The sequence below is a fragment of the Onychostruthus taczanowskii genome, unplaced genomic scaffold, assembly GCF_017590055.1.
Source record: "Onychostruthus taczanowskii isolate IOZ18803 unplaced genomic scaffold, ASM1759005v1 scaffold91, whole genome shotgun sequence".
In the NCBI taxonomy this organism is placed as follows: domain Eukaryota; kingdom Metazoa; phylum Chordata; class Aves; order Passeriformes; family Passeridae; genus Onychostruthus; species Onychostruthus taczanowskii.
Genome location: NW_024507105.1, coordinates 2,258,635 through 2,273,286, shown reverse-complemented (window position 1 = coordinate 2,273,286; position 14,652 = coordinate 2,258,635). Strand labels below are relative to the sequence as shown.

Genomic DNA, 14,652 nt, shown 5'->3' with positions numbered 1-14,652 from the left:
CCCGCCCGGGGCGGCGGCGGGGCCGGCGGCCGGTGCGCGGGGCGGGCCGGTCCCGTCGCGTCCCGGTGCCGTCCCGTTGGTGTCGGCGGGGCGATGCCGTTCCCGGGCGGGCTGTGGTGGCTGCTGTGCTGTCGACGGGGCTTCACGCTGCTGCGGCGGGACTACGGCGAGGCGGAGCGGGAGGCGGACGGCGAGGCCGAAGAGGAGGAGGAGGCGTCCTTCGAGCTCCGCGCCCAGGGAGACCAGGTGGGGCCGGCAGCGGCTCTGGGACGGCCACCGGGACGAGCACGGGCGAGCCGCCGGGGTGGTCCCGCTGGGTGCGGGGTGGGTCGTTCCGGTGGGTGCGGGCGAGCCGCAGCCCAGGGAAGGCTCCGGGCGGGCGGGCGCGGAGGTCCCGGGCCCGCGGGGCAGGACCGACCGTCCCGCTGGGTGCTGCTGCCCGCTTCGGCCCGGGCTGCTCCTTAGGACGGGGGTCGCGGGCTACCGTGCCAGACCCGCGGCGGGGCCCCGGACTGCCCCGCCGGAGCGGACCGGGGCTGTCCCGGGAGCACGTGCCGGGCGCGGGGAGCGGGCCTGGATCTCCCGTCTCCGGCTGCTTCCTCTCTGGAGGGAAACGGAGCGGCGGAAACCGGTGCTTCCTCCGGCCGGGCTGCGTGTGCGACGGCTGATAGCGCGGGGTGCGGGGCAGCTCCCGGGGCTCCTGTCTGTCCCGCCGCTCTCCTGCACCGAGAGCCGTGGGGCCGAATCCCAGCCCGGACTCGGGGGACTCGGGGTGGTGACTGCCTGGTCCCGCTTGCTGTGGCCCTTCACCCCTGCCCACTGCGGGCTCGGCCCTGGCTCTGTCGGTCCTTTAGCAGCCCGTCCCCTTTCACAGCAGTGCCAACCCGTGGGGACAGTGACAGGGCTGGAGCTGAACCCTCTGGGAGCTGGTGGCAGTGCCAAGGGCACAACTATGTAAGGGACCGTCTTTGGGCTTCCCACATCCCAAGGGCCGCACTGGCTCCGGGCTGGCGTGGGCGACTGGTGACGCCAGCTCCCCCGAGAGCACTTTGCTGTGGCCAGGGGGTCCTTGGAAAGCCGCGGTGTCAGCCGCCCCTTCGTGGGAGCGTGGGAGCAGCTACCCTGGTCCTGTCGCCACAGCTCCTCTCCTGTTTATTTATATCCCTGAGAAAGAGCCGGCTGCCACCGCTGCCTCCTCTGGACTGCCCGCGAGAAACTAGGCACTGCCTCCGTGCCTGCAGCCCTGAGGAGCGTGTGGGGCCCTCTCCAGTGGGACAGTGTCTGGAGGAGCTGGCCCTGTGCATGGCTACCAGCAGTGTGTGACAGGTGCCCTTAATGCCACAGGTCAGTGGCGCCCGGCCCTGCCCCACAGCACAGCCATACCTGCGGCAGCTCCCCCCTCCCTGTCACTATTTTTAGCATCTGTCTCTTTTTCTTGGCGTTGCGTGCTCTGGCCTGTCGAGCCTCTAGCTGCCCTGTTGGGCTGCAGCTGGCAGGAGCTCCCGTGCATCTCCCAGGACAGCACTGCCGGTGCTTCCATGTCCCCGCACCCCACTGTGCCGGGCACCCTGCCCGCCCCGGTGCCTGCCTGTGCCTGGGCTCTGCCTCGTGTCCCAGCATGTGTGCCAGGGCCGTCACGTGAGCGGCACCGTCCATGTCAAGTTGTGCTGCGTGAGGAGGAACTGACCCTGTCCCACTGCAGGGCCAGGGACTTCCCAGTGCTGCGTCCCACCGCCGCGGGCAGGAAGTCAGCGGCCCCATTACAATGGGACTTTGTGCCGTAAGCGTATTACTCAGCACTGACCTTGTGCAATTCTGCACGGTATTCAGCCAGCTGGGTCAGCTGAGGACACACGGCCAGCGCGCCCGCCGGCTGCCCCCGCACCCGGGGTGCCCCAGCTGCAGCCCTGGTTCTTGCCGTGGCCTTGTGGATGCCAGGGCTCTTGTGCCCCATGGCAGCAGGATGTGAGCCTGTCTCCCCGGGTTGATGAGGAGGCATACAGTCATGCGGGAGGATGGCCAGGAGTGCCAGGTAATGACCGTGGGGCTGAGATGTCTCCTTCCTCCCCAGGGATCCCTGGAGGTGAGCCTGAGCCAGCCCACCCGTAGCAGCAGTGGCTCGGAGCGGTGAGTGTTCCCCTGCCTTGTGTCCCTTGTGTGGTGCTGCAGGAGCTGAGGGACTGGCATGTTGTGGGAGGTTGCCCTGGTGCTGGCGCGTGCTGAACCATCCTGCCCACCGAGCTAGCACCAGGCTGTGCTGCTCTGTCAGGTAGAGCAGGGAGTGGCAGAGCCGGGACTGCCGTGCTTGTCCCCGTCCCTGGCGCATCCTCAGGCGTGTCTCCATCCCCCTGCCATGCCAGATGGCTTGACTGCCGCAGGCTTAGCTGATGGGGCTGTGCATGACTCTTCCTGTGCCAGGAGGCTCTGCCAGGCTGTGTCCATCAGCAGAGGCTGTGCCCTGGGGTGGTTGGGGCTGAGGAAGACGGGGTGCCGGGGCACAGGGGCCTGCTCTCTCGCTGTACTCGCAGTACTGACGCTGCTGCCAACATTCCTTCCTGGTTGTTCATTTTCCGAATTCCTTGGCAGGGCCAAGACTGCAAACAGCTTATTTTTAGCCGGGGTCATTTGCACCCAATGACTCTGCCGTGTTCCCACCGCAGGGCTGTGGGGTGCCCAGAGCCCCTTGGGACCCAGCTCATCCCAGCCCCGCGGCCAGCTCCCTGCTCAGGGGCTGTGGGAGACCCCCACGGGAATCTGAGCTCAGCCCCATGTTGTCCTCAGGTCCCTGCTTGTTGCAGAGGAGATGCGCAGCCTCATCGTGGAGAAGGGCCCGGGGCCAGTGGAGGATGACCCTGACGCTCTCGTGAAAGGTGGGATTGTGCCCCAGCTGTGGCTGGTCCCACCCCAGAGGGATGGGCAGACCTGTGCAGACCCTTCCCTGTGCTGAGAAGCCGTTGGGGTGGATGTCAGTGAGGCTGAGGGTTCCCCTTCCCAGGCTGGCTGCAGCGGGAGATGCGGGGCTGCATGAAGACCCCCTGGATCCGTCCTCGGAAGTACTGGTTCGTGCTGACGCCTGACTCCCTGGACTACTACAGCAGCAACGAGAAGGGGGCCAGGCGCCTGGGCTCCCTGGTGCTCACCAGCCTCTGCTCTGTGCTCTGGCCAGACAAGCAGCTCTACAAGGAGACGGGTGAGCTGCCCATGCCCCTTGGCTGGGCTGCATCTTCCCGGCACAACTTGTACCCTGTGTTACCCTCCCAGCCCTGAGGGCTTCTTTTGCCCAGAGGAGAGGCTGTGCTGAGCTCTGGGGCGCTGAGCCAGCCTGGCTGGGGTGCTGCTGGACAGTGGGTGAGCGGGTCTGTCCCTCGCAGGCTACTGGAGCGTGACGGTGTTTGGCAGGAAGCACTGCTACCGCCTGTACACGGAGCACCTCAACGAGGCTGTGCGCTGGGTGTGCGCCGTGCAGAAGGTCATCGACAGCAAAGCCCCTGTCCAAACACCCACCCAGCTGCTCATGCGTGATGTCGAGGTGAGCCCTTGGCACCGGGCTGCCCATGCCCACAGCCGTAGGCAGCACTGGGGTGGGTGTTTGGGGCCTTGCATGCCCCAGGGTGGTGGTGGGGGTCTGTGCCAGGCACTCGGCTGGGTTACCCCTCTGCAGCTGTTGCTGTTGCTTTGCCCCCCAGGAGCACAGAGACAGCCCTGAGGTTCTGGAGCAGATCTATCGCTGCAACCCCATCCTGCGCTACACCAGTGGCCCCCTCTACGCTCCCCTGCTGCCCTTCCCCTACGGCAGCCTGGACCAAAGCGGTGAGCGGCAGCTGGGGGACACAGAGCTGGGTCCTACACTCTAGGCTGGCAGCACTGATGGCTGGGCTGGATGCTGTGCGGGGCAGGTGGGCACTGGGCTGGGGCCTGGCTGGCCCTGGGTGTGACAACAGTGCCCAGCTGCTGGCAGGGGGTCCTGGGGAGGACCAAGGGGCTGTTAACCCTCATCCCATCCCACAGCCCCTGGACCCTGCAGCTACACCACGGGGCTGTTAACCCTTATGCCATCCCACAGCCCCTGGTCCCCACAGCTACACCACGGGGCTGTTAACCCTCATCCATCCTGGAGCCCCTGGTCCCCACAGCTACACCACGGGGCTGTTAACCTTCATCCCATCGTGCAGCCCCTGGCCCCCACAGCTACACCACGCTGCGCAGCCCCTGGTCCCCACAGCTACACCACAGGGCTGTTAACCCTCATGCCATCCCACAGCCCCTGGCCCCCGCAGCTACACCACGCTGCGTGACGAGGCTGTGAAGCTCTTCAACTCGCTGCAGCAGCTGGAGTCAGAGCGGGACCCGGTGCCGCTGATGCAGGGTGTCCTGCAGACCTGCCTGGACCTGCCGCCGCTGGTGGATGAGATCTACTGCCAGCTGGTGAAGCAGACTACGGAGCCGCCGGCGCCGGGTGGGCAGGGCGACCTGCACTACTGGCAGCTCCTCACCTGCATGAGCTGCACCTTCCTGCCCTCCCCGCCTGTCCTGCGCTTCCTGCGCTTCCACCTGGACAGGTGAGTGCCAGGGGTGCTAGCTGGCACCAGGGAGCTCGCCAGGTGCCAGCGCCCCTCAGAGCGGTGCCTGATCCTCCTGGCATTTCTTGCAGGACAGAGAACCGTTTCCCTGCCTCGGAGATGGCCAAGTACGCCTGTTTCATCCGAGAGGCGTTGGGGAAGACAAAGGGGAGGGAGTGTGTGCCCTCTCTGGAGGAGATCCTGGTGCTGATGCAGCGGCAAGAGATGATCTGCACAGTGCACTGCCCTGGGGCACCTGCCTGCAGTGTGGCCATCAGTTCCCACACCACAGCTGAGGAGGTGAGGGGTTGTGGCTGTGCCAGGCAGGGGGCTGGGGACATTTTGATGCGCAGGGTTGGGTGGGCAGTGTGCCACAGCAGGTGAGCAGGGTCTCTCCCAGCTGAGCCATGGTGGAGAGGGGCCGGGGCTGTCTGCCTTTGCCCACCATGACCAATCTGTGTCCCTTTACAGCCCTGAGTGCCGTGGCCAGGAACACGTGGTCACCATCGGTTGCCTTTGTCTCGCCCAGGTGGCCCAGGAGCTTGTGTCACGCCTGGGGCTGTCCCAGAGCCCCAACCTCTTTGCGCTCTACGAGCAGTCCCGGCGACGGGAGCAGCCAGTGGGCAGTGCCACACTGCTGGCTGATGTCCTCACCAGGTTTGAAAAGTAAATGTCCTGTTCTGCTGCCTATGGAGGAGAGGGGCTGGGGGGCCACGGGTGGGAGGGGACAGATGGGTATGGGGCACATCCACAAGCTGATGGAGCCGGTCTTGTCTGCTGCAGCCTGGCTGGAGAGGACCGGGAGCAGGACCCACCATGCCGGCTCTGCTTCAAGCACTACGGCTTCCTGGACACGGACAACGTCCCACGGGACAGCCTGGAGTTTGCCCTCCTCTTTGAGCAGGTGAGTGGCACGCTGGGGTGGCTGTGCCGTGCCGTGCCGTGCCGTGGTGGCTGTGCTGGCTCACCCCTCTCTCTCACAGGCACATGAGATGGTGCTGCGGGGCTACGTGCCCACATCCGAGGAGACGCTGCAGACGCTGGCGGCCCTGCGCCTGCAGAGCCTCAACAGCGACTTCTCCACCCACGCGCCCTTCCCGCGCCTGGAGGAGCTCTTCCCACCCCACGTGCTGCACGCCCGCCTGCCGCCCCTGCCCCACCGGCCCCCCGCCAAGTGCCGGGGGGCTCGGCTGCGGGCAGGGCTGCTGGCCGGGGGGCTCTGGGGTCAAGCGCTGGCCAAGCAACGGGCGGAGCGGGACCAGCGCCTGCGGGGCCGTCTGCGTGAGGAGGGGGCCAGCACCATGGCTGCCATTGTGGAGAAGTGGAAGCTGCTGCAGGGCATGGGCCGGCCCGAGGCCATGGCTGCCTACGTGGCCTTGGTGCGGGAGTGGCCTGGCTTTGGCTCCACGCTCTTCGATGTCGACCTGCAGGCGGTGAGGCCCCGGCTGGGTGTGGTACAGGGGCAGCCCTGGCAGTGGGCAACCCTGACACCCCTCTCCCTTGCAGAGCCCAGTGGGCCCCGGGCCCCAGCGCCTGTGGCTGGGCATCGGGGCCAAGGCCGTCTCGCTCTACAAGCCGGGAGAGCCCGAGCCCTTGGACAGCTTCTGCTACGGCCGCATCTCCTCCTTTGGTGCCTCTGACAGCAGCACCTTCCGCCTCTCCGTGGAGGATCGAGACCTGCTCTTTGAGACCTCCCAGGTAAGGAGCTGCCATCCCTCCACCCTCCCCTCTCACCAAGGATGCCCCAGACTGACCCCCTGTACCTGCTCTACCTGCAGGTGGATGAGATCGCCCAGCTCCTCAACACATACCTCGCCTCTGCGGGTGCCCAGCGGCTGCCCCGGCCCCAGGAGCCTCCTGCCAGTCCCCCCACTTTGGAGCCCACTGTGCTGCCCCAGGGGCTCTGCCCTGCACCCGGGCCCTGGCAGCACCGGCCACCAGTGGGTTCCTCCCACAGCTAGCCCAGCAGCTGGTGTGGCCGCGCAGGGGCTCCGATGGCCGGCGTGGGAGGGCAGCCAAGCCCGGCAGCGAGTGGCAGGTCTGTGCTGGCCCCCAGCTGCTCCAGAGAGCAGGGGGCCAGGGGGTTGTGCTCCCCCACTGCCATTGCCTTTCTGGCTATTCCCTTAATTTATTTTGAGACGCCTGCGCGCCCCACGTCTCCCAGCACTTTCCCTGGTGGGCAGCGGGGCCGCCTCGCTGCGGTCCCCCACGCTGCCCCCAGGCCTGTCCCCGTCCCCTATACCCTGGTGCCTTTGCCTCCAGCACTTGTGTTGCCTGGCCACTCTGCTCGTGCCCTGGGCAGAGCAGAGGGTACCAGGCAGTAGTGCTGTGCCATTATCTGTCTGTCCGTCCTCTGGACCCACCCCTTCTGGAAAGCTGCGGGCGGCTTTTGGCCAAGCTGCCCTGGGGACCCACGGGCTCCTCCTGCATGAGTGGCTGGGCTCTGCGGTGGCCCTGTGGCCAGGTTTATGTCACAGGGGTGGCTGGTGAAGTGGCAGCTGGTACGGCTGGGGCTTGGCCCCTCAGTGTTGCCTCTGTAGAGTTTGTTGGTTCTGTCTTGGGATGGGGGGGTTGGTTGGTTGTTTTTCTAAATAAATGCACAAAGGAAAGGCTGGGCCTCCTGTCCTGGAGCGTGGGTTGCCAGCAGGAGGCTGGGACAGTCGGATCCCTGGGGCAGCTAGGGCAGCAGGGCCTGGGACAGGCAGCGGGGAGGAGCAGCACAGCGTGTCCTTGGGGGCAGGGACTGCTGTCCCTCTGGTCATTGCCAGGCGACCTTTGGCATTTCCCCAAGAGCACAGGCAGCTCCAGCTCCCCGGCAGCCCCTGGCACTGGCTGCCCCGGGGGGGGGGAACTGCCCCAGCCACGGGGGCCGCTGCCAAAGAGGGCGTGGGAGCCCATGCTGCCACAGTGGCTGTATTTTTAGTCACCTGCTCTGTGCCCCAAAGGGTAAGAGGAAAATGCTAATTTTCACCTTGGGCTGTCTGGGCTTGGGATAGTGCCAGGACTGCCCCTTGTCCCAGGCCACAGCCCAACTCCCACAGGTCAGGACCAGCGCTGCTGTGTCCATATCCCCTGACACTGTACGGCCTCATGTCCATGTCCTTCCTGGTGCTGCTGTCCCTGCCTCGGATCCTGAGTGGTGAGGGCACCCCCAGCCCCTCACGGCCCACCCCTGCAAGGGCCTCACTCCTGCAGAAGATCCATGTGGGTGCCGTGTGCTCTGCGGGCAGGGCGGTGCCAGTCCCAGCCCTGGTCAGCTGTGCTGGCAGGTCCTGCCAGTATTTCTGGCTCTGCTGCAGCAGTTGCCCAGTGCTGCCTGGGCCCCATGGCACTGCCAGCCAGGGCAGAGCTGGCCCTGCACACCCCAGGGCATGTCGGTGAGCATGGTTCTCCTGTGCACTGCGGCCAGCTGGCCAGCCAGACAAGGCAAGCACCAACCCCAGTCTCTGCATCTGGCTTCCCTGCCTGGCTGTTCAATCTGGAGTCATGCATCAGTGCAGGAACAGCCTTTATTAAAGCAAAATAACCTACAAAAATATAGATACAGCCCGTGCCCCAGGCCTGATCTGGCCAAGGAGGAACAAGGCTCCTGCCCAGGGCAAGGACTAGCTCAGCCACACGGAGCCTTTGGCCACGGGGGTTGTGTGCACCCAAACTCAGGGGGCCAGACCTGTTCCCAGCCCCAGGGTCACTCTCCTCCTCCTCCTCACAGCAAGTGTTGCTCCCACAGGCAGAGGTTCCCTCCCAGCAGAGCGCGCAGCTGCCCCAGTCCTGTCCTGGGCCAGGGCACACGGTGGGGCGGGGGCTGTGCCCCGCTGAGGAGCTGCAGGCTCCCCACACAGAGCTTTCCACAGAGGAGCACTGGCACGAGGGCTCTGCCACGCCAGGCAGCGCTGAGGGGTGACAAACGTGGGCACGGCAGAGACGAGCCCTGCCGGCGTGCGTGGGGGTGGCCACGGACCTGTCTGCTGGCAGGGCACTCACTGTTCCTGCGTGCCCCAGGAGATGTAGTCAGGGCGTGTGGCTGCGTGATACTCATCGATCAGCTGCTGCACGATCTCCCGGGAGTTGTCCAGCTCGTCGAAGTTGTCCTTGAAGATGTCCTCCTTGCGGAACTGCTCCAGGAAGGCCTCTCGCTTGCGCAGCTTGTCGTATTGCCGGCACGTCCGCTCGAACAGCTGGAGAGCAGCGCCGGGTCAGGGCGGCCACAGCTCCCCAGGGACCCTTCCCAAGAGAAGCCAGCAGGACTGATCCCTGCTGGGAGCCACCCACCCCCGTCCCTGGCTTTGTGACAGGCCCAGAATGAAGAGGCACGAGGTCTGGGGCTGCAGGGCCGGGTGTGGGAGGGAAGGAGCTCACCGAGGAGATGTTGGTGTGGTTGGCCATCATGAGGCCGCTGACGCGGTGAGCGGACGGCAGGTAAGGGGACTTGCGGGACAAAGCCACCTGGATGCTGGCAGGGCCCCAGGGGATGAAGTTGGCCAACTTCCTCTCCCGGATCCGCTGCAGACTCTTGTGAACCTGGCGGGATGAGAGCAGCAAGGGACAGCAGGGTGAGGGACAAACAGCCTGGCTGCAGCAGACCCAGGAGCTGCTCCCCACAGCCACGGGGAGTCATTTCAGTCATTTCAGCATGACTGCAGCCTTCCCATGAGGCCAAAGCCCAAACGAGCAGTCTGAAGCCAGCTCTCAGGCACTGCCTAGCTCACCCCAGGATCCCTGCACAGTGACCATGCTCTTCCCTCTGCCACACCACTGCCATCGGAACCTGAACAGCCACGGGGACTCACCTGTGTAGGATCCACCTCCCCCTGGATGATGTTGAGGATGGCAATGTAGCAGTGGTTGGTCTGCCTGTCTCGCCCTGTGGACACCATCACGTTTTTAGGCTGCAGCAACCTTCTCATCACGTCCAGGACTGTGGTTTTCCTCACACTGGCCACCTGCACGGGCCAGCCAGGGGTCAGAGGCAGTAGGTGTGCTGCTCCCTGCCCTCCTGCTGCCTGGTACACACTCACACAGGAACAGGGGGCAGCTGGACAGAAATGCCCTCACCCTGGGCATGTAGTCACATGCAAAGCCACATGCAAGACAGGGAAATCCCAACACTGCACAACAGGCACAGCCAGGCCAAGAAACAAAGTGTCAGTGGAGGCTCCAGTGTAGGGGCTGTCTGGCCCACATTCTCCAGTACAGCAGGGCTGGGGGTGAAGCTCAGCTGAGAACAGAGGGACAGGGACCTGTTTCATGTTTTTGCTGTCAAACATGGGTCCTGTCCCACTGCCAGGCAGGGAGCAGTGGGGGTTCAACAGCAAAGGGGCTGTTCCCCACTGCATGCCCTCCCTGCCTTGCCCAGCTCTGAGCTATGGGCAGCCTGGCCACTGCCCTCCCTGAGTGCTGCTGCTGGCCAGCGGGGGCACAGCCAGGGCCAGCACCCAGGCTGCCCACAGCAGGGACAGCTGGGTGAGCTGGCAGACCCCTCCTGCACTGGTTGAGCCCTGCCCACACTCCTCTCTCAGAGGACAGATCACACACCGATACCCTTTTCAGAGCCAGCAGTTTTTCAGATTTGCTTCTCTGAGAAACATCCTGAGGAAATGCACACAGGGAGAGGAGAAGAGCAGCTGTTAGTTCCTTCCGGGCCGTGGTGGGTCAGCGCAGGTGAGCACCTCCCGAAACAGAACTGCCCCACTGGCACCAGGGTGCTGGGGACACTGGTTAGGGACCAGCCAAACACAAAAAGCAGCACTTGAAGTGCAGAAGGGTGGCAAATTCACTCTCAGACACAGACTGAGCTTCAGGAAATGGCTGACACCTGTAGCCCACCATCAGTGACAATAAGCATTAGTGTTTGGACACAAATTGCTGAAGCTGATGGCTCATGGGGGTGGCAGGACTGGCAAGGCCACTCTCCTGGCCTTGCTCTCATCACTGCTAAGGGTGGCTTTTGCCAGTCCAGACCCTGATGATCTCGACAGCCACCCTGATGCATGCAGCAGGTAGCCTGGCACAAGCACAACTGCCTGCTCAGGTCTGATTCATTGCACATGCTGCAGTCATGTGGCATGAGCACGTGGGCCTGGGATTTGGGACGTGCAGTGACAGCTCACAGAGACACGGGGCTGACGGATGCTGCAAGGTGAGTGTGGCAGCTTCTCTGCCCCTGGGGATGGGGAGGGGAGCCTGCCTTACCGACTGGTCGGTGGTGAGCGGCGTGTAGCCCGTCATGAGGAAGTGCAGCCTGGGCGTGGGGATCAGAGAGGCAATCAGCCCAATGAGGTCGTTGTTCATGTATCCAGGATACCTGAGCGTGGTGGTGCTGGCAGACATGATGGTGGACACCTAGGGGAGAGGACAGGGTGAGCAGAGGGTCACAGAGTGTCAAAATCTGCCTCATGCTGACATGCCAAGGGAAGCTGGGGCACCTGGAAGGGCACAGGGCCCTCACTCACAGCTCCAGGCTGCCCATCTGAGCCCAGCCCATGAAGCTGGTTCAGATTAAACTGAACACAGCCAGGAAACCCTATTCTGGTTTTTCCTGAGGGAAAAGTCCTTCTCACCAGCTGATTGATCTGTGAGAATGATGGGTTCTGAATGTGCAGCCGGTCTGTCGCGATCCGATTCAAGGCTGTGTTGTCCAGAACCACCTGCAAGAGAAACCTGGCTCTGTGAAGGGCCCCTGAGGCAGCTGAGGAAGGCCAGTCCTGGCCATGTGTCCCAGGGCACTGGTGGTCCAGCACAGGCCCTGAGAGGAGCCCTCTGCACAAGTGGCAGACACTTGAAACCACAAGCTGACTCATGTGTGGCACGTAACTGACACCGTCAATGGAACCTCGTCCCTCCCTCCTGGCTGTGCTCCCCGTGCTCTCCCAAAGAGCTCTGCCCCTGGACCAGCACTGGCACTTGCAGCAGCTCCAATGCAACTGCTCCTGCACTGCCACATGCAGGGAGCAGCCCCATTGTCTGGTCAGATGTGACCAAAGGCCCCGGTGCAGGCTGAAGGTGCTGCCTGGCTGGGGATGCTGTGGGTGCTGCAAATGACACAGGAGTTGCATTAAGGCAGGGGCTGCAGCACAGCTACACAGAGGAAGCACAGCCAGTCCTCACTGCCTTGGGAAGATCTGCTGGACCCAAGGCAGAAATGCCAGGCAGCTCTGCAGGGGTTAGCACCAGTGAGGGTCCCTGGGGCCACATCTGCTTGGCCCTTCTGTTCAGGGCACACTCATTGCTGCACCTGGGGCTTGCAGGCACACGGTGCTGGCCCCAGGATGGGCTGCAATTCTGAGCTGTGGGGACAGGGCCATCTCCTCAGGGCTGGCTGCACCACAGGCCTCTTACCACACAGTCAGCATTCTGGGTCAGCCTCTTCAGTGTCAGCAGGGAGTTGTACGGCTGGACGACAACATCGCTCATCTCATCCTGGTTTGGGAACACTGAGTAGGTCTCCACCAGTTTCTTGGGATACCTAGTGAGAAGTGCAGCATCTCAAGGGTTAACACCATCAAGCTGCACTCTCCCCTCCCACAAGCTGCCTAAGCAGTCTCCAGGGCTCAGGACAGGGTGAGTCACCAAAGCTGCAGCCAGAGTGGCTCCCAGGGAGGGAGAGAATGTGTCCCAGCAATGCCTACCCCAGCAGCACAGGAGCTGGCTGCCAGAGGAGCTACAGGGAGGCTGAGCCATCCACAGGCTGATTAAGCAGCTGCTCACAAGTATTTTCAAGAGGATGCAAGCTGAAACAGGCCAGGATGGCAGCTCACAGCCTTCAGCCAGAGCCTCCCACCCTCCCCTGCACTGTCAGGGTGTCCACAGGCAGCTGCCTGATAAGAACGGCTGAGGGAAGGCAGAGCTTGGACAGACCAAGTCCAGTTTCAGAGCCTCTTTAGTCCCCAGGCGTATCAGGAGCCAGCCTTCTGCAGGCAGCACGCCAGGGATTGCACAAGGCAGTGTTTGGGTGGGGGTGGTGGCTCTGAGTCAGCGCTCTCCAGCTCCAGGCAGGCTGCCCAGGCTGGGCCAGCTCTGCGGTGTGGGAAGGGGACAGGGCTGTCTCACCTGTCATTCAGTCTCTCCAGGAGGTACGAGCCCAGCCCAGAGCCTGTTCCACCAGCAATGGAGTGGCAAAGCACAAAGCCCTGGAAGGAAGCAGCAGGTGCTGAAGGTGAAGCTCAGCCCCAGAGCAGGCAGACAATGTGTCACCCCTGCTACCTCCAGCAGAGACCTGCCAGACAGGGCCAGAGCTCCTCGTAGCAGCAGGGAGCATGGATGCAGCAGAGACTCACCCCAGCTCCTCAGGCCACTCCTGCCCACACTCTGGGGTCCACATCTCTGCACACCCCACAAAGTGCAACAGCTGCTGCAGAGCATTCAGGTTCCTCCCACCCAGAACAGGACTGGAACAGCTCCAATGTCACCTCCAGGGTCCAGTCGGTCACAGGAAATGGGACTGCACGTTCTCAGCCCTTTCCTGGGTCCTTCACACCCCTCCCTCCTCCCAGAATGACTGAGGACAAGCTCCCACAGCCTGACTCCAGGGCAGCTCCCACATGCCCAGCTCCCACAACAGGCACTTGAATCTCCTGCCAGCTTCTTTTAGTGATGTTCTCCCTTCCCCTGCTGCCACGTCACAGCCTGACATGAACACCTGGCAGCCCTGTCTGTCTGCACACAGGGTATGGGTTCACATGGACAGCATAAAGAAAAATGCCCCACAAGCAAACAGTGGAAGAACTTCTGGGGCAGGCTGGCAGGGGGAGTGGGGATGGACAGATCTCCTGTCCCCAGATCCCCTCTCTACATGTTCTGTGCTCAGAAGCTCACTGAGCTAGTCTGTGCCCATCAGAGTGCTGAGCTCAACCTTACAAAGAGCAACCCAGCTGGGAAAACACCAGCCAGGGCCACCAGATCCAAATCCCTTGTTTACTTACTTCCAAGCTGTCACTCCCATCAGCCTCTCTGTCTATTATGTCAAAAATATCTTCGTGGATCTTTTCTCCCTGCAAGAGAGATCAGGACTGGTTTTGCTCCTTTCCCACAGAACATAGACAAGAGCTGCTCAAGCTCAGTGTGAAGCTGAGTCAGACTGGCAGCGTGGTCCCGTGCCCGGGGTGCCACACAGGGCAGGGACACAGGACAAAGCCCCAGGGCTGAGGAGTCTCACCCAGCAGCACTAGGGCTGGTACCTGCGAGAAGCCACTGGCCCAGTTGTTGCCAGCTCCCCCTCCATGCTCAGACAGGTAGATGTTTTCTGGGTTGTAAAGGTTGGCGTAAGGGGAGTTGAGGATGGAGTGGATGACACGGGGCTCCAGGTCCAGCAGCACGGCCCGGGGGATGTAGTGCTCATCATCTGCCTACAACCACAGCAAGAGGATCCCCATGCTGCTGCAGCTCGGTGCCACTTCCACTGCCAGAGCATGAGCCACCCCTGGCTGCAGCTGAGCCCACACGGCCGGGCTTGGCGAGAGAGGCTGCTCCTGTGCAGCCCTGCTCAATGCAGCGTCTGCGCCCCACAGCGCTCCCGGCGCGGCAGGGGAGGAACCCTCGGTGCTTACATAACACACTCTCTATGGCAGCCACAGCCTCGTGCCTCTGCTCCGCCCCCAGAGCTGCACAAACACAGCGGGAGCGCAGGCGGGAGCCCGGAGCGGGCTGCAGGCAGGAGCCGGGGCTGAGCCGCCGCTCCCGCCGGCACCGGCAGCGCCCGCCCCGCGGGCCCGCAGGGGCTGGGCACGGGGCACAGACAGGGAACGGCACCTGCGGGGGCACGGAGCCCCGCGGGGACCGGGGCAGCGGGCTTCGCGCCGTGTGCCCGCTCCCCGGCCCGGGGCCGCCGGTACCTGGTAAAAGAAGACGTCCTTGCGGTCGGTGCCCTCGGTGGCGAACTCTTCCACGATGCCCTCGGGGCTGATGCCGTGCTCGGCGCAGAGCTGCTTCCAGAACTCGAACCCGACTGCGGGGAGGCGCGGTCAGACGGGCCGGGCAGCGGGATCGGTACCGGGGCCGGGACCGGGGCAAGGCCGGGAGCGCCCCGGTCCGCAGGCCCCGCCCCTCTCGCTTGAAGCCCCGCCCCGTCCCGCCAGGCCCCGCTAATGGGCTACAT

General features: G+C 63.9%; 2 protein-coding genes across 3 annotated transcripts in view; one reads left to right on the top strand and one right to left on the bottom strand.

Moving 5' to 3' along the window:
- The first annotated feature begins 6 nt into the window (after positions 1–6).
- Positions 7–7,168, top strand: PLEKHH3 (pleckstrin homology, MyTH4 and FERM domain containing H3). Of its 2 annotated transcripts, none has more exons than XM_041426537.1 (13): positions 7–246; positions 2,072–2,127; positions 2,782–2,870; positions 2,996–3,190; positions 3,372–3,529; positions 3,687–3,810; positions 4,262–4,559; positions 4,652–4,859; positions 5,089–5,216; positions 5,343–5,463; positions 5,543–5,992; positions 6,066–6,257; positions 6,338–7,168. In XM_041426537.1, the coding sequence occupies exons 1-13, from the start codon at positions 94–96 to the stop codon at positions 6,518–6,520; spliced, it is 2,355 nt and encodes a 784-aa protein (XP_041282471.1). In that variant the 5' UTR covers positions 7–93; the 3' UTR covers positions 6,521–7,168. The 2 variants fall into 2 exon arrangements, with proteins under 2 accessions (XP_041282471.1, XP_041282470.1); XM_041426536.1 differs by having other exon boundaries at positions 5,089–5,225.
- Positions 7,169–8,054: 886 nt separating this feature from the next.
- The window catches only part of TUBG1 (tubulin gamma 1), a 6,859-nt gene continuing 261 nt past the window's right edge, over positions 8,055–14,652 (bottom strand). Inside the window, exons 2-11 of the mRNA XM_041426492.1 lie at positions 14,390–14,502; positions 13,736–13,903; positions 13,481–13,549; positions 12,609–12,688; positions 11,898–12,024; positions 11,120–11,206; positions 10,752–10,901; positions 9,350–9,502; positions 8,919–9,080; positions 8,055–8,737 (exon numbers count right to left, since the gene is read on the bottom strand). Of these exons, the coding sequence (XP_041282426.1) occupies positions 8,540–8,737; positions 8,919–9,080; positions 9,350–9,502; positions 10,752–10,901; positions 11,120–11,206; positions 11,898–12,024; positions 12,609–12,688; positions 13,481–13,549; positions 13,736–13,903; positions 14,390–14,502 (1,307 nt within the window). The 3' untranslated portion in view covers positions 8,055–8,539. The remainder of the gene's footprint in view (positions 8,738–8,918; positions 9,081–9,349; positions 9,503–10,751; positions 10,902–11,119; positions 11,207–11,897; positions 12,025–12,608; positions 12,689–13,480; positions 13,550–13,735; positions 13,904–14,389; positions 14,503–14,652) is intronic.

Bases quoted from the DNA above. Each gene is read 5' to 3' on its own strand.
- PLEKHH3 (XM_041426536.1), top strand. From the start codon at position 94: ATGCCGTTCCCGGGCGGGCTGTGGTGGCTGCTGTGCTGTCGACGGGGC. The intron at 2,128-2,781 runs GTGAGTGTTCCC...TGTTGTCCTCAG, and splicing joins AGCAGCAGTGGCTCGGAGCG to GTCCCTGCTTGTTGCAGAGG. The intron at 4,560-4,651 runs GTGAGTGCCAGG...CATTTCTTGCAG, and splicing joins CTGCGCTTCCACCTGGACAG to GACAGAGAACCGTTTCCCTG.